Source organism: Tinamus guttatus, unplaced genomic scaffold (genome assembly GCF_059628265.1).
Source record: "Tinamus guttatus ecotype Peru unplaced genomic scaffold, ASM5962826v1 Tinamus_guttatus_pri_ptg000026l, whole genome shotgun sequence".
NCBI lineage: Eukaryota > Metazoa > Chordata > Aves > Tinamiformes > Tinamidae > Tinamus > Tinamus guttatus.
In genome coordinates this window covers 2,673,250-2,694,259 of record NW_028288560.1, presented here as the reverse complement: position 1 = coordinate 2,694,259, position 21,010 = coordinate 2,673,250, and the positions used below count along the sequence as shown (strand labels likewise).

The following is a 21,010-nucleotide window of genomic DNA, read 5'->3' as shown; positions in this document are numbered from 1 at the left end:
TCTGCAGTGCCATTGCTTTGCCACATATCTGTGTTCAATGGAGCTTACCAGAAGTCTCCTCGCTGCCTTATGCAGTCTGTTATGTTTTCCCTGTCATCCCTCACATGAGAGGAAGCATTTCCCCTTTTGCTCTGGTGCTTTTAGCTGATCCTTTGTGTCCTTCTGCATGGTCAGTTCATGCGTGCTGTGAGAAAGCTTGCAGGCCTAAGCAGATTTCCTGTGCAAAATATTTGTATTGATGCACAGCACATATGTCTGATGTTGTTCTTATGTGTCTCCCCAGTATCCAGAAGGGCTTGCCAAGTATGACTACATTCCAGGCTTTGCCATACGGGGCCTTCACTATGATGTACAAAAGGTAAGCAGTGCTAAGTTCAGCCTCCTGGGCTTTCTCTGCCCTTATATGAAAGTGTTTTAGTAGAAACGTGGTAGCATTGCTTGTGGAAATATTGATCACAAAGCAGCCAGTGAAATGCATGGTCCTAGTGCCCGTATCTTTCATTGCGTGGGTCTGTTTTGCTTATGAGCTTCCCAAGGTTACGGTGTGTTGTGTTCTCACAGCCTCAAGCAGAATGGGGCTCTTTAGCAAGGATCCCTGCTAAACATCTGTGCCAATTTTAAGGTCAGACAGTTATTTGCACCAACTGAGAAACCCAAGAAGCTTGCACAAGCTAAGAAAACCAATCTTCTTTGTGTGATAGTTTCTGTCTTTCGGGATATTAGAAAAACAAACCTCAATCCTATATTTACACTCCATACTTGCTGCTAGAGGCATTATGTCTTGCTCTAATGATAGAAATGCCTTGTCAGAAGAATGCTTTAGGAATTTTTTTTTCCTTTCTTCCCCCCTCCCCCTTCCCTCCCCCGTGCTCCCCTCCAAAGAATAGGAGCGCCTAGAAAAGGATCCAGGCTACTTGAGATGCATAGTTAGGAGCACAGGCCAGCAAAGTGCAAGTGTTTGCTTTAACCCTTTTCCAGTTCCCTGAAACAACTCCATGAAAGCTCAATGCCCAGGAACGTCGTGGTGTCTGCTGCAGCCAGGCAGGGGCTGGGGAGCTTGATTCTGGGGAGCTTTGAGCAAATCCAGGGAAGCAGGCAGTACAGGCTGGAGAGTTCTAGCCTAGAGTCTAGAGTCTGTAGAAAGACAGAGAAAAAACTTTATAGAGATTTCCCCTGTTTGTCCTTGCTGAGGTGGCAGCAAGGCAGCACACCGTCCATGAGAGTAGACCTCTGGCTTTGCAAAATCATTTGATCTCTGAGAAACTGAAGCTCCTATCTGTGTGTAAATCTCTGGCTAATATATCGGGGAACACAAAGGTGACTAGTGTAGCCAAGCAAAGTGCCCTTTGAGGGAGGAGAGGGTGAGAACCGGCTGTTCTCAGGATCAGGTTTTGCAAAGCACGTAAAAAACTGGATACTGCCTGTCAAGTAAATCTTCTGGTGTTATTTACTCGCACCCCTCACAAAGTGGTGGGAAGCCTGCCCACAGTGTAGCAGGCTGCACTTAAAGGGTAGAGGGATGCAAAAATGTAGAATCTGCTCCCTTGCATTGTGGTAGGTAGCAGGAAAGTGAAAAATGATTTTGATGCTGTGTCCTCATTTGATTTGCAGAGCAGTATCAGATTTGGTGTGAGGCTGCACTCTGCGTGCTGGAGAACTTGTTATGCATAAATGTGTTTTGGGGAGAGGAGGGCCCTTGTGTAAGGGAATGACTAGGCACAGCTGCGCTCAGAGCCAGAACTTGTCTCTTTAGTTGTGCTTAAGATAAATGTGACAACCTATAGATCTCTCTTGTGCACACAGAAACTCCTTGGGAATGTGTGTGCATTTCGAAGGGAGATAACAGAAGATTGTCTGTGTCACAGAAGCATTGTCCTGTCTGTTTCTCTTTCAATTACATTCCTATCCACAGGCTTTGGAGTGTAGCAGGCAGGGGGCATCTTTCAAGTCATGGCAAATAGTGTTTTTTTTTTTTTTTTTTTTTCCTCCCAGAAGGCCTCATAAAAACCGTGTTGACAGATGTGTGTAAAGGCAGTTGGGGGTTCAAGGGTAAAATTTATGTTGAGTTTTATTTTCTAAATGTAATTTGTTTGGAACTTGAATCTTAAATAAGGTTTAAGTGTAAACCCACCCAGCCCTAACAGTAATTCTCTATCCCTCCTCACAGAGTCTTCTGATGAAGATCGATGCTTTCCATTATGTCCAGCTGGGGACAGCATATAGGTCTGTTAGTTTTGAAAGTCATTTTGTAAATGCCCATATTCATAAAGGTAGACTACTCAATTCAAATACAGACTCATGATTAAAATAGTAATTATATATATATTAAAAAAAGCCAAAAGCAGAGTGCAGTCTTGTCTGACTTATCCTGTTTCCACTTGCTTCAAGTGCTTGCCTTACCTGTAATTGTAGACTTACTTTTCTCAAGCATTTTGAGCCAAGCGTGGGTGGAAAGACCTGGAGCTCTTTGTAATGGTTGAGGACACATCCAGTCACGTACTCTGCTTGGTGTCACACCTGCAGCTGTGGCATACCTGGGTTAATGTGCCTGGTTCCAAACTATGGAACTGGGAGAGAGCTCCTCCAAACGTGTTCTGCACATGGGCCTGTCTTCCCAAGGCAACAGCGTGTCCCAGCCATGGTCCTCTCTGCTGTGTCACGAAGCCAAGAGGAGAGTGATCTCCATGTGCGAGCAGAAGCCTAAAGCAGTGCAGATGTGTCAATAAAGTAATGACATGCCAGAGGCTGGGCTTAGTTTAAGACCTAGCTTGCCCTATTTTTCTTCTCTTTTGTTATTCTCCAAGCAGAACTGGGTGTGGATTGGAATTACTGGCTGAAACAGTGCAGAGCAAAGGGAATGTTTCCATAGACTGTGTCCAAAACGCTGAGAGACTGGGCAGTGGGAGAGCACCCTGCCCATGTGGTGTGGACTTGGTGCACAAAAACTGCTGATTCATACAGATCTGTAGCAAAGCTCCCAAAATAATACTGTCTTGTATTTTCTGAGTATGAAAACAAGTTTATTTTCCTTGAATTCTTTGCTGCTAAGCTTCAGCTACAGTAAACACCCTAAGAATATTAAAAAGGGAGTTTCATAATCAGAGGGAATTGGCTTATTTGTGTGCTGTTTTTTTTATGATTCTCTGGTACTGCCACATATTCCAGTGCAGCTTCATGAAGAGATTTTTAGGGAAACTTCACTTAAACTTTTTTTTTTTTTTTTTAAGTTTCCTTTTTAAGTGATTTTCCTGAAGGATCCTTTTCCTGAAGTGCCCTTTGCTTTCAGGCAAAACCCAAGCAACTTCTCGGAGTCTGTACCTCGATAGAATAACTAGGGAGAAAGGGAAAGGTGCTGACTGATTGAGTAAACAGCTTGCTACATCAAAATATTATGCAAGAGGGAAAACGGGCAGCTGTTAACAGACCCAGTTTCATGAATGCTGTAGCTTGCAGCCATACCCTGGTTACTTTTTTTTACACAAAAACGGTGATCCGTGTTGAATGCTCCTTAAGCAAAGGATTTCTCTTGCTTAGGAAAACTGAATAGGAAGGAAAATAATTTGTTAATATATGAACAGTCTTGAGAAGTTAGGCAGCTTTTTTCCCTACACCTTTGCATTTCATATTATTGTAACTTGTGGAAGCAACCTTTCCAAAACTGTAGCTACCCGTACCACCAGAATCTCATCATGGGGCCTGTTTGGGGAACAGTCCTGTTGAGAGACTGATAGCTGCAGAGGGAAACCTCTGTGCAGGAATGTAGATAAAGCCCCTCAATTAACTCGAAGGAGCAAACAAAGTATCTGAAAAATATCTTGGAGGAGATTTGATGTGAACCTCTAGAGCGATAGCGCTGAATCAGGCTCTCTTGCTCTCAGTTTTAGAAAGGGTCCTGTTCATTCCATCTGCTCTTCCTCTGCAATTTGTAGCTCTGTGTGGTCTGGTGATTATTCATATCCTATTTTTGTGTCTAGAGGGCTCAAACCAGTGCCTGATGAAGAGGTAATCGAACTGTATGGTGGTACTCAGCACATTCCCCTGTACCAGATGAGTGACTTCTATGGCAAGGTAATGTAACCCCTTTAATGCTATTATGCAGCATTTCCTTCACCAGCTAGGAGAACAAAGTGAACTGCCTGAGCATGTAAATGACTTCCCTCGTAGCACCTAGTGAACTGCCACTGTGTTTTGTTTTAGTGGGAATTTGCCCCAGAGGTTATTTAGCAGTTTAGCATGTGAAAGCTGTCGCTGAAGCGCTCCTGAACAACAGGGCCATTGGCCTAGAGCTGAGTGACTCTGCAGCCTGACAGGGAGATGTCCCCTGCTTGCTCCTTTGCCAAATCTAGCTGCTAAGCTGGCAGCTCTGGTGCCTGCAGGGTGTTGTGGAGGAGGGTGTGTGTGTGTGCGCGTGCACACAGGGTGCTTGCATCACCTTTCTCTCCTTGTGCTTTTTTTCTTTTTTTTTGCTGTTTTTTTCCCTTTATGAAAATAATCTTCCTCACAGTCCTCACTGTGTGGGATTGGGATCCATTAGTACTTTCTCTGAGGCAGAAGTGTTACTGTCATGGTAAAGGGCTGGAGAAGTAGAAGTCATTTGGTCTCCTGGACTGGGGGAAGTTAGAGATTTTTCTTCCTCACATGTTTAGCATGATGTGTGGGCAAGCAGGGTATTTGCATCCCTGTCCCCCTGGAGTTGCTTGCTTTCTTGTCCTTTGTAAGTTTAGTTGCCTTAATAGTAGCTGGAAACAGGATGGCAGGTTTCCTCTGCTGATGCCCTTTGACTTGGCGGGGTAAAGTCCCCAACAAGGTTGCTTTTGAATTTTGTCTTTTTCTTGGGAACAATTAATATGGCCAGCTGCCTCCTGGATACACCAATGTCTTGCTTGCAACTTGGGATATTTCTGTTTAGAATTTGTTATCTGTATGTAAACTGCACTTGTTTGGCCCCTGCTGTGCTGCTCTTCCTATTCCTAGGGAGCATGGGATAATTTTACATTTCTTTTCATAAATGAAAACAAGAAATCTGCTCTGATTTGTGGCTTTTTGCGGGACCTTGTGCCAAGGTGCCTTTCTGTGCTTCTTTATAGGTGCTATAGCAGTTACCTCAGGTGTTTTCTTCTGGCTTGTAGTAAGTACCTGACACAGTCATACAAGACTACACTATGACAAATGGTAATTCCAAAAGGAGTTGCCTGTTATCTATTGGAGGAGACCGTGAAGGAGCCAGTAAGCACTTGTAGTTGAGTGAGTTTAACATCAGGAAAATATCCTGCCCTAACTCTTGTTCCACATCCTGCTGATTGGAGCGTCTCTCTGAATCCTTATTTCAGGATCTCATTTGTTGACTCTCCCTGTGTAAGGATGGGAGGGAGTTTTGTCATGCCTCAAGGGGCTGATTTGGCACTGCAGCTTGCAAGATAAAAGTAGTTGCAAAAGGAAAATGGAAGAGTATTGTATTTCCACAGCCTTTTGTGTGCAAGTTGTCTGCTCTCTAGAGAATGGTATTATGAATAGGCCATTATACAGAGCAAAATAGTACCTACTGAAGCCCATCCACATCCTTCCTGGATCAGTTGTCTGTCCTTAATAATTTCAAAATAACCCTGGATATTGAAAAATTCCATATAACATTTGGCTAGGGAAGTAGGGGTAGCAGTTTATTCTTTGAGAGGGAGGACATATTTGTAAAAGCCTAATGAACTCCATGGGCAAATAGATGGTTCCCAGAGAGAAAGAGCCAGTAAACATGCCCAGACACTAGAACCCAGCAGTGCCTGCTCAGTCTGTGGCACAGACACACAGTGGGAAAGCACTGAATTTAGGCTGGTTGTTGGTGTGTGCAGTTGCTGAGTGCTGCAAGGATTTTGGCCCTTGTTAGATGGAGTGCTGATCTTGCTGCCACTGTGTGGGTAACAGGAGGGTCTGCCAAGCAAGTCGTTCCAGGCAACATGGCACAAAACACGTAGGACTGATGTAGTGGTGTGTAAATGTTCTCCCCTAAGGCTTTTCTTGATCCTTTCTTGGCAGGAATGTGTGGACTGCTACTGGCATCGAAACACCTGCAGAACGTAAGCGCAGATCTTGCCTAGGGTTAGACTGTGCAGTTAGTCCTGTGTGACTAGTGTTGACCTGTAGAAGGCAGATAATTGTGGGTGTTGTGGAAAAACTGTATGTGGTGTTCTTTTGAAGTCTGCGAGCCTGGTTTTCATTCTGATTTGTGTGATTTCAGCGGGAGCTGCCTTCTGTGCCTCTTGCTCTCTTCTCAGAATCCCTGAGCAGGGATGGCAGAAAAATAGTTAGCTGTTTTCTGGAAGTTTTGCATTTTCTAATGAAAGAAGAGCTTCCCCTAGCAATCATGCATCACAATAGACAAGACTAGTGAAAGGATTCAGCAACTATGGCTAAGCAGCACACTATACATGGCCCAAACCAGGGCGTGTGCATTCCTTGTATTCCTTTCTTCTGTAAGTCAAGTTGTCCTTTGCTGCTGGATAATTCTCCAGACACCAACATCCCCTCTGATAGCAGCATTTTTGGGGAAAAGGCTGCAGGCAAAATGTTGTTTGTTATTCCTTTGTCCTTTTACATCTTCTTTCTTACCTTGTGCTGCCCCTATATTATGTTTGAGTAGTGCTACCAAGAGAGTGCTTGTCTCTTCTGTCCTCACAAGACCAGACTGAACGCAAGATGTTCCCATCATTACACCCTGATGCTGCAGTGGCAAATACTCAACATCAGGCAGTGCAGGCCCTGTCAGCTCAACCATATGTACTTTCTGTGACTTTCTGGATGCTGCCTTCGTGTCCATTTTTTCATATAGTTATATTAAACACCTCTGATATTCCAATGTTATCCTAGAGAGCTGCAATTTTTTGACAGTCAGTCATGGATTGCCAAGGCCATTGCTCAAAGCTCATGGGCACAGGCCTGGCATGACTGGGTTGTTGGGGGTGCTCCAGATTCTTCAAGAGGTCTGAGTATTTCCCAAATTGCTTTTCATGTACCAGGTTTTAATAACTGTTCCCTTGGCTGATCCGGGACTTGAACGCTGAAAGATAAAATGATTGATTTCAACTTCAGTTCTCCAGCAAGACACACCATAGTCCTGTAGACAGGTAGTACCTACTGAATAAACTAGCTTTTTTTTATAAATATATATGTATATAAATCGGGTGGGCACTCTGGAGCCAAACTTGGCTGCCGATCTGCTGAAAGGTTTGTAATTCATAGGCACTAAAACTAGAATATGAATGGAGAGCTGCAGCCTTGCCTGATGGAACCTGAGTTATTACTTGGCCACAGTTTAAGTTGTGCATTTCCACTCGATTGCTAGCTAGTTCTGAAGTGGATTGAACCCTCTCTCACACACACACACACACACACACACACACACACACACACACTTTCTCACCCACGCTCTGCTTCTTCTTTGGCATTTGCCCTCTCTTTTAATAGTGGTCCAGTGTCAGGCAGACTGCTGTTGGTAAACTGCTTGTTGGAGAAATTCTTGCCTTGCTCTGTGAAACCTCCCTGGAATATGGATAGAGCAGCTTTGATGGCAGTGCCTCCAAAGTCACAGACTTGCATGGGTGAACGATGGACATCTCCAGCAAGGGGCATAGCCTCTTCTGTAGTGGAGCGTTATCTTTTGGCACCCTACAGTTATGGCAGGAGGCCAGGTGGAAATCAGAGCATGGACTTGGAGTAGGGGTTAGCGTTCTAGGCCTGACTCCTTGCTCCCTCCATCCCTGCCACATGGTGTTAGTAACGCTGGATTAGTTTAATGATTTTGGTGAAGGAGACGCCTCTGTCTTGTCAAGAAGCGTTAATGCATTGGGTTAGTACTTGGCAGAGAGGAGAGCGGCAGCTGCTGAGTAGCTGGGGCTTCCCACACTAGCTTTGTTCTTTTTATTAGCCTGGAATATGTTGGTTTTGGGTGATGCGGGCTGGTTGTTTCACAGTATTTTTGGTTTAATGCATCTTTGTATTTTGCTTTCCAGGGTCCTTCACTTAAGCAATTTATGGACATTTTTTCTCTTCCTGAAATGACACTGCTGTCTTCAGTCATCGATTACTTCATAACTCACGGCATTGAGTTTGACCAGGTCCATCTTTACAAGGATATATCTGTGAGTAAAATGTCAACCACCCCATAGCTCACATTAAATTTGTGAGCTCTTCAGCTTGTTAGCGCAGGTGAGCTCTGTAGTATCTCAGTGCAAGGTGCTGACTGTGAATAGTCTGATATAATAAAGTTGTGCCTCATTTGAATAGATCATCACCAGGGAATATTCAAAGCTCCATTTTGAGTGCATGTTGGGTCACTGTCCGTACTGCAAAGTTGGTGTTTGCTACACATTCCTCTTGCAGGAGGGTCTGGGCAGTTATCTTGAAGATCCTTCCCCAGGAAGTGTGCCACAAAGCTTGCGTTAATGTTTTCCGGTTCTGCAGGCTTCCAAGCTCTCTGCTTTCCTGCATGGCCATGCACTGACCAGGAACCAAGCAGTTTGCTTTCTGCAGTGACTGTAGTCAAGTACTTCCCCTTGCCCGCTCTGGGAATTCACTCCAACTTGTGTTTGGAAAGTAGTTCGATGCTTTTGGGATGTTTTCCTGTGCATGACTCTGGCTCTCAAGAGGCAGTTACTCCAAGGCTAATTGTGCCTTCCAGCTATACTTCAGGTATTTGAACTACTGGATTATCAGCACTGTTGGGGGAGCTGTTTTACTTCTCAATTAATGTTATAGGCAAGAAGGAAGTACTCAAGATTGCCCTGAATTTGTTGACAGTTGATACATCTTTCCTGGCAGCAAAGGATATGCCAGCCCTTTCTCCATGGGCAGGTGGTTTTGGTCTGTGCAGGATGGAAATTCAATGGTCATCCTCCAGTAGAGGCCTGTACGGACACAGTCCAGTCATCCTGTGACAGAAAAGTTGTTACGTGAATGCTGCCTTTCTGGTGATAAGGATTTACCTAGTCAGCTTGGCTGCAGCCAAAGGTCAGAGCTTGGGTTTCGGCCTTCTGTGAGTGCCTGATAAAAGCTGGTTTCCTCCAAGGCCCCAACATGTTTCTAGGGTTTTGGTGGTTGTAGCTTATTTTCTTTTGGGTTAGAGGAAAACGTGATGAGGAGATACGGCTGACTTCAAAGGTCTTGTGTCAAGTGTGGTTTCTGACCTTTCTTTTGAGATCAAAGTGGTCTTGTGCCTAGTTGCAGTCTTGAGAACAAGTGGCTGGTGACCCTTGCCAAATGTGTGCTTAGTACAAGGTGAGCAGTATCCTCAAGTCCTCAGTCTCTTGAGTGCTAATCCTGGCATTTGTCTTTGCCTCCTTTGCTGAGGAATGTGGTTATTCTTGAGGAGTGAGTGAGGTAAGCAGAGACATGAAGGATGACTGAAAATCCATGCCAGTGCTTGAAATCCATATTGGAGGAGTGACGGGAGAGTGTCCTGCACTTTTATCTTCCTTTTTCTGTGTGATGAGGGTAATGATAACTTTTACAAACTCAGCCCTTTGCAGTGCCTTCCCAGAACAGCAGAGCAAGCACAGAGAAATGGTTTGTGGATGCGAGCACAGAGCTCCCCCTGTGCCTATAGGCAGGGCTCCCTGGAGGACTCGCGTACGCCAGGCTGCTGTTACAGCACAGGCTCCCAAAGGGTGAGTCAGGGCTGTACGCAATGCTGTGGGTGTCAGTAGTAATCCTGATTGCAATGCTGGGTGTTTGAGAGCAGCCCGGGTGCTGGGTGCTGCCCTGAGACAAGAGTGCAGCCCCGAGGCAGCAGGGCAGATGAAGCAGACGTGCAGGCTGTGTCATCCTGCTGCTCCAGTTTGGCAGCTTCACGTTTCAGAGGAAGTTTACCCTGCCTTTCTTTGGGGAAGTTTCTGAGCCTTGTTTGGTACGGCCCCAGGCTATCAAGACTGTACCTACAGGCAAGTTACAGTTCTTCCCCTTCCCGTTTCCTGTTTTTTTTTTTTTTTCCTTCTTTTTTAAGGGAAGGAGCACACTAAAATCTCCTTCTGCTCTGCAAAGGTAATTTTGTCACAAATCAAAAGCATTTCTTGTTTATAGTGCCAATGCTGGTCAAAATGAGGTTGTTTTCTTGATAGTGCTTTTGTTTTTTGTTTGGTCACTTAGCCCAGTACAGAATTCTCTCAGTGAATGAGCTGTGACCTCTGCGTCTTCCTCCTTCAAATCCCAGTGGAGGGAATAGACTCCTAAATCAGTGTTTTGAAAAGGTGTCTCCTCCTTTGTTGTCCCCCATGCTTTTCTCTCAACTTGGAAGGAGATGATTCCAAGGGGACCATGATTTCCCACCACAACTGTCACCACTGCAGTAAGACTGGGTTACTGTGCTGCACGATGTGCAGATGTCACTGCTGCATTGTGTGCAGTGGTGAAGGTCTGGATCTGCTTGGAAAAAGAGGCTTTTCTTGGAGCACACCTAATGTAAAAGTGATTTAATTATCCTGGGGAAAGGCAGCCTTTGTAATTCTGTCTAAGCTGTTGTGAATGAAAACAGTAGCCCTAAAGTATGTGTAAACACTGCAAAGTGGGTTTCTGCTCTGGGAATGGGTTTTTGTATCTGACGTAACCCTTTAGATGGAAACTTGTGAAGCATCTTCCTTGGGTATCTCCAATGGTGCTTTGGATCTTCGCCTCTGGGTTGGAAGGTGGAGGCTGTTGGATGCCGCTGACAATATTCTGTTTCATCCTGCTTCCTGCTGGGGAAGTGGGCAGTGCTTTTGTGGCCAGCACTCCCAGCGGGACCTTGTGGCTCGCGGGAGCTGCGCGGGCGTCGTGGGCGCACGCTCCTCCGCTGCCCCTCATCTCGGCCGCGCTCCCGTTCCTCGGGTCCCCTTTGGTAGGGCTCTCCCAAGCTTAGAGAGGAAGAAAATCATTCACAGGCTGAGTCACCAAGGTTTTGTGGCAATAACCAGTGTTGGAGTTGTTCTTGATTGCTGTGACAGCAATGTGTTGACATATCCTGGTTTGCAGGAGAGAAACTGTTCTTGCTTGGCCAAGTTTTGAGGTTTTTTCCTCTCCTTTTACTGCCCTACCTAAACTGATATAACCACTGTGGTGTTCTTTTTGGCATGGTGATGAACCTTGCTGTTCAGGGTGCACTGCTTGGTGTTATTGTGACTCCTCTTTCTTCACCAAGAAGAGGGGATGCCGTTACTGTATGCTCCTCCGTGACTGAAGCAGTTGTACATGCTGGGAAGCAGGAATGCTGTATGTAAAACTGAAACTTTTTTTCCTACCTTTTTTAGGATGCCATTAAAGATGTCCATGTGAAAGGAGTGATGTACAAATGGATTGAAAAAGATCTAGGTGAGTTAAATGGAGCTCTGGTGCCAAATCCATTTGTATGTCTTGCTGTACTGTGTTGAATCTACATAAGATGGCTATATAAGCTCTGCACTCATCACAGGAGCCAGGAGGACAAAGACATTAATGAAATACTTGGTTGTGTCTTTCCTAAAGACAGCCAAGGGGTAGACTGGCATTTACAACCAAATTAAATTTAGGTTCTGGTGGAAGATCTTTTTTAATGGAGGAATCAATTACCTTGTTGCTTGTGCTGCTTTTTCCTTCTGTTTGCAAGTGAGGGGTGGTATCCATGGCATAATGAGACATCAGTTGGGAAGGTTTCTTGGTCATTCCAAGGCGAGAGAGCTCCTAGTAGCAATAATGCCTCAAGTGACTGTGCCTGTCCATGCTGACATTTGAGTATCAACCCTCTTTCTTGCCAGCCTTTTCTGTTCCCTAGTCTTTCTCTTCCCTCTAGATGAATGGGATGAGGAAGGGCATTTTGTCACCATGGTGGTTCACTACCAATCTATGTTAGATGGACTGGTGGGAATGGCATGTAGCTGGTCCCCCAGGGTTTTGCACTCCTATTAGTGTAGGTGCTTAGGTTGGATTTAGTTTTAATGTAATGGTGTCATGACCTCTGCCAAAATTTCTTGATCAGTGATGTCTGTTTTGTTCCAATACAGAAAAGTATATTCTGCATGGGGATGAAATTTATGCTGTCCTAAACCGACTGGTGAACCACAACAAGAAACTCTTCCTCATTACAAACAGTCCTTTTAGCTTTGTGTGAGTATTGCTAACGTGCACTGATGGGTCTCCATAGCACAACAAGCACATTGCAGTGCAGTCTCTCACAGGAGTGTTTGAAAGTTGTGTGCTAGAGGTTCCTGTGGCAGGAACTGCTTTCTGGGAACTGGCTGTGGTCTAGAGTGAGCCCCACAGCTCTTGTTACCTCAATGTCTCCAGCTGTTGAGGAAGCTACGAGGCTGTGGCTGGCCGCAGCATTGCTGGGCCACCACTTTGAATTGCCTCCAGTAGCTTGTGCTGTGTCACAGGAGTACAGACTGCTCTGGACTTCCCATGCAGCAGGAGAAAGGGAGGGACAGCTTGAAATGGTCAGAGTGCCGCATTAATCCTCTATGTGATCAGTCACCTTTGCAACATTCAGAAATCTCTGTGCTCTCTTCATTATTGAGATATTGAGAATCTTTTTAGGCTGACTGTTGTGGAGATGCAGTGGTTTATCAAGCACTTTGAAAGAGATTGCTGTGGATCTGTTAACTTTTCTGCTTCCTTTGCCTGTAGGGACAAAGGAATGAAACACATGGTTGGCAAGAACTGGCGGGACTTATTCGACATGGTCATTGTGCAAGCTGACAAGCCCAACTTCTTCACTGATCGTCGGAAGTGCGTGTCCCGTGGTGGTAATGCATTGCTGCAAATGGGCCTCAAGTTTTAGACTCCTTCTCCTGGATTAAATGGTTTCTTCTAACTTTCTGAAAAGTAGTGTTTTCCTAAGCATAATCTAGCGCCACAGTGAATCCAGCCCTGTCTCAGATAGTCTCTGAGGAGATATCTAGGCCAAGACAAACCTACTAGTCTGGGAATAACACAGGTGGTGCCAAGCAGAAAGCATGTTTCTAAAATTGGCCATCTCTAGCCTCAACCGTTTTGTCATGGCCTGGGCTCAACTTAGATTTTTAGGGGTATTAATTATGTACTTAAATCTTCAGAAGGAAAATAGAGAAGGCCAGAGGAGCAGAATGGTATGTATGAGAGCTGACTGTTTCTTGGCAATAGGTCTTGAGAGTATGCCAGAATCTTTCCTTTTCCTGTCCTTTCCCTTTTTCAGGGAAAAAAATATATATATTTAGTTACTGTACATATGCTGTCTTGTAATTAGCAGCTTTGGAAGCTTTTGTACATAGTGGTGGAGTTTTGTGGTAAGTTAGGAGTTGCCAAGGGACTAGCTCACAGGCAAGCTGTTGTCTTTGCTCTGTCCTTTGGACTGTTGATTTGGGGATTTGTCTGCTTTGTTACTTCAAATGATAACTGACCAGGAATTATTGTATTCTGTTCTTGCGGAATCCTTTGTGTATTTTCTTCCACCCTCAAGGCTGCTAGCATGATTAAGATAAGGCTATGAGAAGACTTACTCTGTCTGTTTCTGGAAAAGAAACATCTGGTCCATTTTAGGCATAAGTAACAATTGCTCTGCTCCTAGGACTGGCCTGTGTGCACTGTATGTGTGTGTCAGTGGTCCAGAATTTTAGACTGCTTTTGCATCTGTGGCCTAACAGTGATTGTTACACAGGGAAGGGCAGATAATATTGGTTATAATGCTGTGGATTTTCTCAGAAAGCGAAGTCAAAGCAAGGCACAGTATGTAGTTTGTCTAACTGTTCATTATCTGAGCTGTTGTGGAAACTGTCACATATCTGTGTTCACTGACAAGGAAAAAAATAATTTGCTCTGACACAATTATAGGCATTAGTGACCAAAGTCGAGTGGGAGAAAAATCAGATAGCACTTTATTCAGCTGTGTTTTTGTGAGCAATTACAGTGCACTTAACTGTATGAGAGTGCTAGGGGTGCACCCTTACAGTAAATACAATTTATTCTATTTCGGTGAGCAGAGTGGAAGTGGGAAGATGTTTGGAATATTGTCCAACAGTCACCTTCTTGGTAGGCACTGCTGACCCTCAAAATCATAGATGGGGGATATAAGCTCTTTCTCACTGCTGTTGTTATTTCTCAGCTGTGTGGTCAGCCAAAACCTGGATGCTGCAGAGATGGATTTTCCTGCTGGGCTGCAGGGTACTTGTTCTTCATTCCCTGCTGGTGAGCAAGGTGTGGAAAGGGAGAGGAGGTCACCAAGGAGGACGCCTAGATAGCACAAGATATGGAGCAGCGTGTTGCTGTGGGGACAGTTGCTGTTTTGTGACTGAAATTTGACAAGGACATCGCAGATGGGATAGGTAGCCAGCGTATGTAAAATGACTATACTATTGCAGATAAAAGATATTGAAATCACTTATGGGAAAAGTAGAGTTCTGTAAGGGGCTAGTTTGCCAGCGGTTCTCTTTGCAGTAGACCATGCCCCAGCGTGTTCCTCACCCCAGGGCTCCCCTTGCCGTCTCAGATGTTTGCTTCCTTGCTGCTACCTGCACTGCAGTGTAAAGGGGTTTCACTTCGGCCTGAGAAATATCAAAAAGAAGAAACTTTCCTGATCTTGGGGGAACCCCAAGTCTGAGAAATGGGTGTGCTGCAAAGCAGGAAGAAAGGATGCAGTGTGTGTTACAGGGAGCCTTGTGGCTTGTCCTGCCAGCCGAGGAGATTGCTGTTAAGGTCCAGTGGAACGTGGTTAAGATTTTCTGCATGAGGTGTGAGGAGAAATGTCTTAACATGTGGCCTAGAGTTACGATGCACCAACTCTGTAGGAGATAAAACCTTACGACTGCATGGTACCTAAAGTCCACACATGTGGCATGACAGGACACTTGGATCCCAGGTGAGGGACAAACCTAGTGCACACTGGTAGATGTAGTGAACTGTGGAGTGCTTTTCCTGAGGGAGGATGCAGATGTGCATAGGAGACTGCTCATGGTCTAGGAGGTCTCATGGCTAGACTGGTAGGTTGCAGAGCTGGTGGGAAAGGCAGAGTTCCCTCTGTCCTTTGGCAGCTCAGGATCCTACAGTATTTCTCCTGCTGCAGGAACGGCTTTTAGTCTTGGACGTGTTGTCCCACAAGGAAGCAATGCTCCCATCCAGCATAAACTTATATGGAGATCAAATATCTTAAGCATCACTTTTTCTTCTGACCAAGTGGAAGGTAACAAGGCAAACCCCAAGAACGGCAGGGGTCAGCTGTTAAGATCAGCATGGAGTCTCCCATCTGCTCTGCAGACTGCTCTGTCTTATTAAGACATCCCACAATCTCTGTAGTGCTGGGCAGTAGCCAGACTGAAACAGCAGGGAAAGTATTTCATGGCAAAACCATCTTGGACACAGCATTTCTTTTTAACCTGCTATCTGAAAAGCAAGAAGAGATGTTAGATGTAAGATTATTGTCATGAAATGGTTACCATCAATGGAAGCGTTTTGAAAATATTTTTTTCTCCCTCTGCCTTTCTCTTTCCCTGAGAACAAAGTGCAGAAGAAGGTCACCTCTCACATAACACTTTTATTATGAGCTGTTACACAGATGAACAGTTTTTCTGATTTGAGTGTTGCAGCTGCTGTAATGATTGCCAAAACAAGTTAACATTACCCCCTCTTTTTTTTTTCAGACCTTTTAGAAAACTGGATGATAAAGGCTCACTGCAGTGGGACAAAATAAACCAGTTGGAGAAAGGAAAGATCTACAAAGAGGTAAAGTGACCTGAGTGCATAAGGCATATGTAGCAAGAGTCTGAAATGGTGGTACTCATGAGATGCATGTTTTAGGAGTCATTGGAAAAGCCTGGAGAAAATAAAAAGCAAAACAAGACAAAAAAAAAACAAAAAAAAAGAGTGGGAGAACATTATTTCTTTTACTGCAGATCACTTTTAGATGTTTGACATTGGTGTATGGAAAGTGAAAAATAAAGTCCTTAAAAGATTACCTTGCTGACCAGTGGGAAGAGGAGATGCCCTCTGTTCATGTGCAGAGAGTTCATGTAGGGCCTGCATGACACTGTGTCCCACAAATATTTGCAGCGTGTCTCTTGGCGTGCTGTGAAGCTGAAGGATTTGTGTGTCTCTAGAAAACCCTTCAGCTTCTGCTGGGATGTCAGCCTTAGGGTAAAGGATCTTTCTGTGTATCAGAAAGTCCTGCCAAGGGCTGTGTCCGGTGATTGGGCCCAGTGGCTGCCATCTGCTCCAGTGTACAGTAAACTAGTGACCCGAGGAGCTGTGTTTTGACCTTGCCCAGGTTAGGCAACAGCTGCATGTTTCCCTCAGCATTCCTGACATCCCCAGACCTGAAACCACAGTCCTGGACTGGCAGCCAGATCTGTGTGTGTTTGAGGGCAAGAAGGCAGAGTGCTCTGAAATATGGGTATGAAAAGGTCTTTTGCTTCAAACTGTCCTCTGTAAGGTAGGAAGAGGTGGCAGGGGCTAACAAAGCTGCCTGGCTTCATGCTCTTGTGTAGTTGTCCTGAACTCTTTTACTGCCTCTTTCTGTAAAGATAGAGGTTTTTGCACAGGCAAGGGTTGTCAATAACACAGTCTGCTTAACGTTTTTAGAAAGGAATGGTCTTTGTAAGCTAGGAGAGACCTCATTCAGGATGGGCTTGTGGAGGAAGGAATGAAGAAACAAGAGTAATGAGGATAAAAAAAACCTGGGACCGATCTCTCTCCCCTTCCTGGAAGAGAATCATGTCTGAAGGATGGGCTGTTACTCTGGTCAGCTTGCTGCTTCAGGACTGATAGTCTTCAGGTTGCACCAAGGGAAGTTCAGGTTAGACATTAGGAAGAGTTTATACACTGAAAGAGTACTCAAGCATGGGAACAGGCTGCCCAGGAAAGTGATGGAGTCACCGTCCCTGGCAGTGTTCAAGAAACGTGTAGACAAGGTGCTGAGGGACATGGCTTAGCAGACATGGTGGTAATGGGTTTAATAGTTGGACTCCATGATCTTAATGGTCTTTTCCAACCGTAATGATTCTATGATTCTGTGTTCTCCTTTCAGCTGGTCTGTGTGCCGAGAACATCCGTCTCTTGATTTAGGACAGTTTGTTCTTGGTATGTGAGCTGTGGGATCTCATGGGAGGAAATTGTTAACGAGGTCATGATCAAATAGCTGGGACCTGACCTGTGGTAGAACAGTAGGTCGTGTCCTTGGGTAGCACTGCTGGGAACACTCTGGCCTGTCCAGTGGGTCAGTCAGAGCACTTTACTCATGTCCCCTTCTCTGCCAAGGGTTGGGAGCTGGGAACATATGAGCGGAGATCGTACAAAGCATCCCCTCCATGGGCAAACATGACCCATGGGTCAGCAGCTCCCTCGGTGGAGAAGGTGCCCCGCAGCCATCAGGTTTAATAGCTCAGGGCTGAATTAAATCTTGTTCTTGACCACCTACATCTTGCGGCTGCAGGCTGCCCAAACAAATACGTCCCATACCAGGGAATGGGGTAGATGAGGGAAGGAGGAGGGATGAGTGGTGTTTTGAGTTCCTCTCCAGTTGTTGCCCACAACCACATTCCTCTCACTGTATCAAGGCTATTGCCTGGCTGGTTTGTGAGATGGCTGCAGGGTCAGTGCTGTTGGATGCGGGGGCTAGATCTTCCCTGGCACTGAAGGAAGCAGTGAGCTGGCTGGACAGATTGCTGTCCAGTGGTTTGCAGGTTTATATCAATTACTTGTGCTGGCACAGTCCCATCTGCCAGCTTTGAAAGAGCGTTTTACTTCCCTAGTTTCCATTGTGACTCATGTGGAAAATCTGTGTGGACAGTGGAAGGGGGGTCCCTGAAGCCTCCTGTGTAGGCAGATGGATTTTGGAAAGCCCTGCAAGCTGCTATTTTGCTGTGCTGTAGCTGGGTGCTCTGGGGTTGGGTTTGGTTTACTTAGCTGTGAATCTGCCCAGGCTGCCTTTTTTTTTTTTTTTTTTGGCTTGGCTGAGCAATTCCTGTGAATTGTGTGAATTCCTGTGAATGTGAGTGTTCTTAATCTTTTGGGTTGGGGTGGTAGTCAGTGACATGAGAGCAGCCCTAAGCACTGTTAAGTCAGAAGGCCTTGCGTGATGGTCCTCGTCCTGTCTCTGATGCGTCCCGTGAGGTGAAAACATTGTCATCTAGTCCAGCAGCTTCACCTGGGCTACTTTCTTTATTGCTCAGACTTTCCTGATCAAGGTGTCTTTCATTTTTGGGGCTGTAAAGTGTCTCCTTTTGTTTTCCTTTTAGTTCATGTAGCCCCCCCACCCTTGTCTTGCTGTGCCATAGAGCACAGAACTCCTTCCCCATGACATGTTTATTGGGGTTGCAGGAGTTTTTATTTTCTGCAGACTCTGCATGACTGAGGAAGGCTGTGGCATGCACAGGGGAGCCATCCCACGGGAAGAAAGTGGGAAGGATAAACACGTGGGTTTGAGTGGCGGAGGAGTGAGCAGGTTGCCATCCCCCAAGGGGGCACGTTCGCATGCAGAACGGCAGCGAAGTCCCGGCAGCGCCGCTGAGGGGGCTGCCCAGGACGAGCCCAGGATTAGCCAGTGAGAACAGAGAAGCTTTTCCAGTAACCACATTCCTGTCTGTGCCCCCTTTACTTACAGGGCAATCTCTTTGATTTTCTGAGGCTCACTGGTTGGCGCGGGTCCAAAGTGCTCTACTTTGGCGACCATCTCTACAGCGACCTCGCGGTAAGTAACAACATCTCTGCTCTCTGTGCTGCCTCCGCACGAGCCCAGCGGGGCTGTCGGTCTTGTGCACCATGGTGCATCACAAGGACTTGGGAGCCTCTGTCAGGGCTGGGGCTTTTAGACAGTTACTCACAGAGGGGGCATTGTAATGGTGCATGTCAACAGATTTCTGCACATCTGTCCTGTGACCTCCCTACTGGCCTGGAAAGCCTGGATCATCCCAGACTGTCTGAAGGGAAGGAGCTTTTGTGAGAAAAGCTAAAGGGCAGAAGATAGAGCAGGGCGCCAACAGGGATGGAGGGCAGCTTGCTAGCCCTGCCAGGTGGGGAGAAGCAGTGCACGATGGTTTGGGAGGGAGTACGAGTATGAGTGAGGCAGCACTGTGGTTCTCCTCAGTTTCATAGAGGGCTGAGGAGAGGATGTAGCTGGGTACCAGCTTCCTCTGGGTGTTGTGGCTGTGCTGTAATGTGAAAGGGGACCTGTCCTGAGGGCTTGGGTTTCTGGTATGCTGTGTGTGGTGCTCTGCAGGCTGCCCCTTTTAGGGACGCACGCAGTGCATCCCCATTGTGCATCCTCATTCTGCAGCCGTGTGGAGGCAGGCAGTGGAGAAGAACTTTCTGCACATGGAGCACAGCTGCTGGTTGTGAACTTGAGTAGTTTGTGGATCCCAAGGCAAGGGTCATTTTTGGTTGGTGATCCCAGTGGCTGTGAGGTAGATGTAATCAGCCTGACCGTGGATGTGCCGTTAGCATCCCTGTCCCCTGAGAATCTGTAATGTGAACAGACCACTCTTCTAGGAAATTCAGTGGTGCTTGGCCTGGAGTCCTTACATTGAACTCGTGGTTGTTTTCTCACCCCGACCTCCAGGACCTCATGTTGCGTCACGGCTGGAGGACTGGAGCCATCGTCCCTGAGCTGGAGACGGAAATTCGCATCATAAACACGGAGCAGTACATGCACTCCCTGACCTGGCAGCAGGCTCTGACGGGCCTGCTGGAGAGAATGCAGGTAAGAGGGTCCTGGCGGAGCCGGGTGGGCAGTGTGCCTGTTCTGAGGCTGCCAACTGAGCTCAGCCTGTGGATAAGAGCATGTACCATGTTGCTTGTGTTCTCAAAGAGCATCTCATGTTCCTCGAGTGGAGACAGGGCTGTGGGTATGTGGGGTCACAAGTTAAAGCGGGGCTGGGGGGAACAGAGATGTGGTTTGCAGGACTGATAAGATGCATGTTCTGCTGTTGTCTTTGCAGATGTATCAAGACGCAGAGTCAAAGCAGGTATTGCTGGAGTGGATGAAGGAGCGTCAGGAGATTAGGTGACTACATTGCCCTCCTGGCTGGTGAGGTCTCTTGGGATGTCCAGGTCTGTCCTGGATCTGATTGGCAATCTGTGCTTTGAGGAAAGTGGTGCTGCAGCTGTGGGCATGTGGTCTTCCTTGGTGCTCCATGTCCGTGGATGGAAGCAGCAGTGCAGCTCCAGGCTGGGGAGTTGCATGGGTCAGATGCAGGCTGGGTGAGGGGAGGTGGTGTCAGCTTGTGCTGGAGGGGTTGGTGGGGTGTCTGCAGGGCCAGCCCCTGCAGCAGTACTCCTGGCAAGTGCTTCTCTGACTCTTAACATGTGTGTTAACAAGGAGCATGGTGAAAACCTGCATGCACTTGTCATGGGCTCGTGGCTCAGCAGCCTGGATGGGAGGGTGCCTGCAGTGATATCTGACTATGTGTTTCTCGGTGGGGTGGAAATGTAGGAAGTGCTAATTCGAGTTGACTCGACTCCTGTGCAGCCCAAAAGGTTCTGGGCTGCGGGCGCTGAGGCCGCTGTCCTGCTGCCTTGGTCTGGATGAGCAGTATGTCATGAGGGAGCCCCCCTTGAGCCTGCAAGGCCAAGGAGTGCCTGGTGCTGTGCAGGAAGGTGCTACAGCCCGAGCGAGCAGTGGGTCGTACTGAGCAGGCATCAAGCGTGGGGAATGCCCCCTGTGAGCAGAGCACCAACTCTCTTCTCAGGTCGCTGACAAAGAACCTGTTCAACCCCCAGTTCGGAAGCATCTTCCGCACCTTCCACAACCCCACGTACTTCTCTCGACGGCTGGTGCGGTTCTCTGATATCTACATGGCCTCCATCAGCTGCCTGCTGAACTATGACGTGAACTTCACCTTCTACCCCCGCCGCACCCCTCTGCAGCACGAAGCTCCTCTCTGGATGGATCAGCTCTGCACAGGCTGCATGAAAACCCCTTTCCTGGAGGAGATGGTGCATATTCGGTGAGGGGCCAGGTACTCTGGGTGACAGCATGGTGAGAGTTTGTATGTGGAGCTGGGCTGCTCCACTGGCAGCTCCTCTCTGTCTACCACTAAAGGGTGTTTCACACTTA

At 46.7% G+C, this 21,010-nt stretch overlaps 2 protein-coding genes and 1 long non-coding RNA gene across 3 annotated transcripts in view; 2 read left to right on the top strand and 1 right to left on the bottom strand.

Moving 5' to 3' along the window:
- LOC148596214 (E3 ubiquitin-protein ligase PHF7-like) overlaps positions 1–21,010 on the bottom strand; it is a gene marked incomplete at its 5' end in the record, with an annotated part of 499,504 nt that overhangs the window by 11,563 nt on the left and 466,931 nt on the right. The gene's annotated exons all lie outside the window — the stretch shown is intronic.
- The window catches only part of NT5DC2 (5'-nucleotidase domain containing 2), a 27,326-nt gene extending 6,316 nt beyond the window's left edge, over positions 1–21,010 (top strand). Inside the window, exons 3-14 of the mRNA XM_088527533.1 lie at positions 284–358; positions 2,168–2,223; positions 3,975–4,068; positions 8,001–8,129; positions 11,268–11,328; positions 11,997–12,099; positions 12,619–12,720; positions 15,603–15,684; positions 18,560–18,646; positions 19,514–19,654; positions 19,893–19,957; positions 20,643–21,010. Of these exons, the coding sequence (XP_088383659.1) occupies positions 284–358; positions 2,168–2,223; positions 3,975–4,068; positions 8,001–8,129; positions 11,268–11,328; positions 11,997–12,099; positions 12,619–12,720; positions 15,603–15,684; positions 18,560–18,646; positions 19,514–19,654; positions 19,893–19,957; positions 20,643–20,904 (1,257 nt within the window). The 3' untranslated portion in view covers positions 20,905–21,010. The remainder of the gene's footprint in view (positions 1–283; positions 359–2,167; positions 2,224–3,974; positions 4,069–8,000; positions 8,130–11,267; positions 11,329–11,996; positions 12,100–12,618; positions 12,721–15,602; positions 15,685–18,559; positions 18,647–19,513; positions 19,655–19,892; positions 19,958–20,642) is intronic.
- LOC148596216 (uncharacterized) lies at positions 5,860–7,087 on the top strand. Its single transcript, XR_015913540.1, has 2 exons — positions 5,860–6,068; positions 7,008–7,087. It is a non-coding gene; the product is annotated as an uncharacterized LOC148596216 (long non-coding RNA).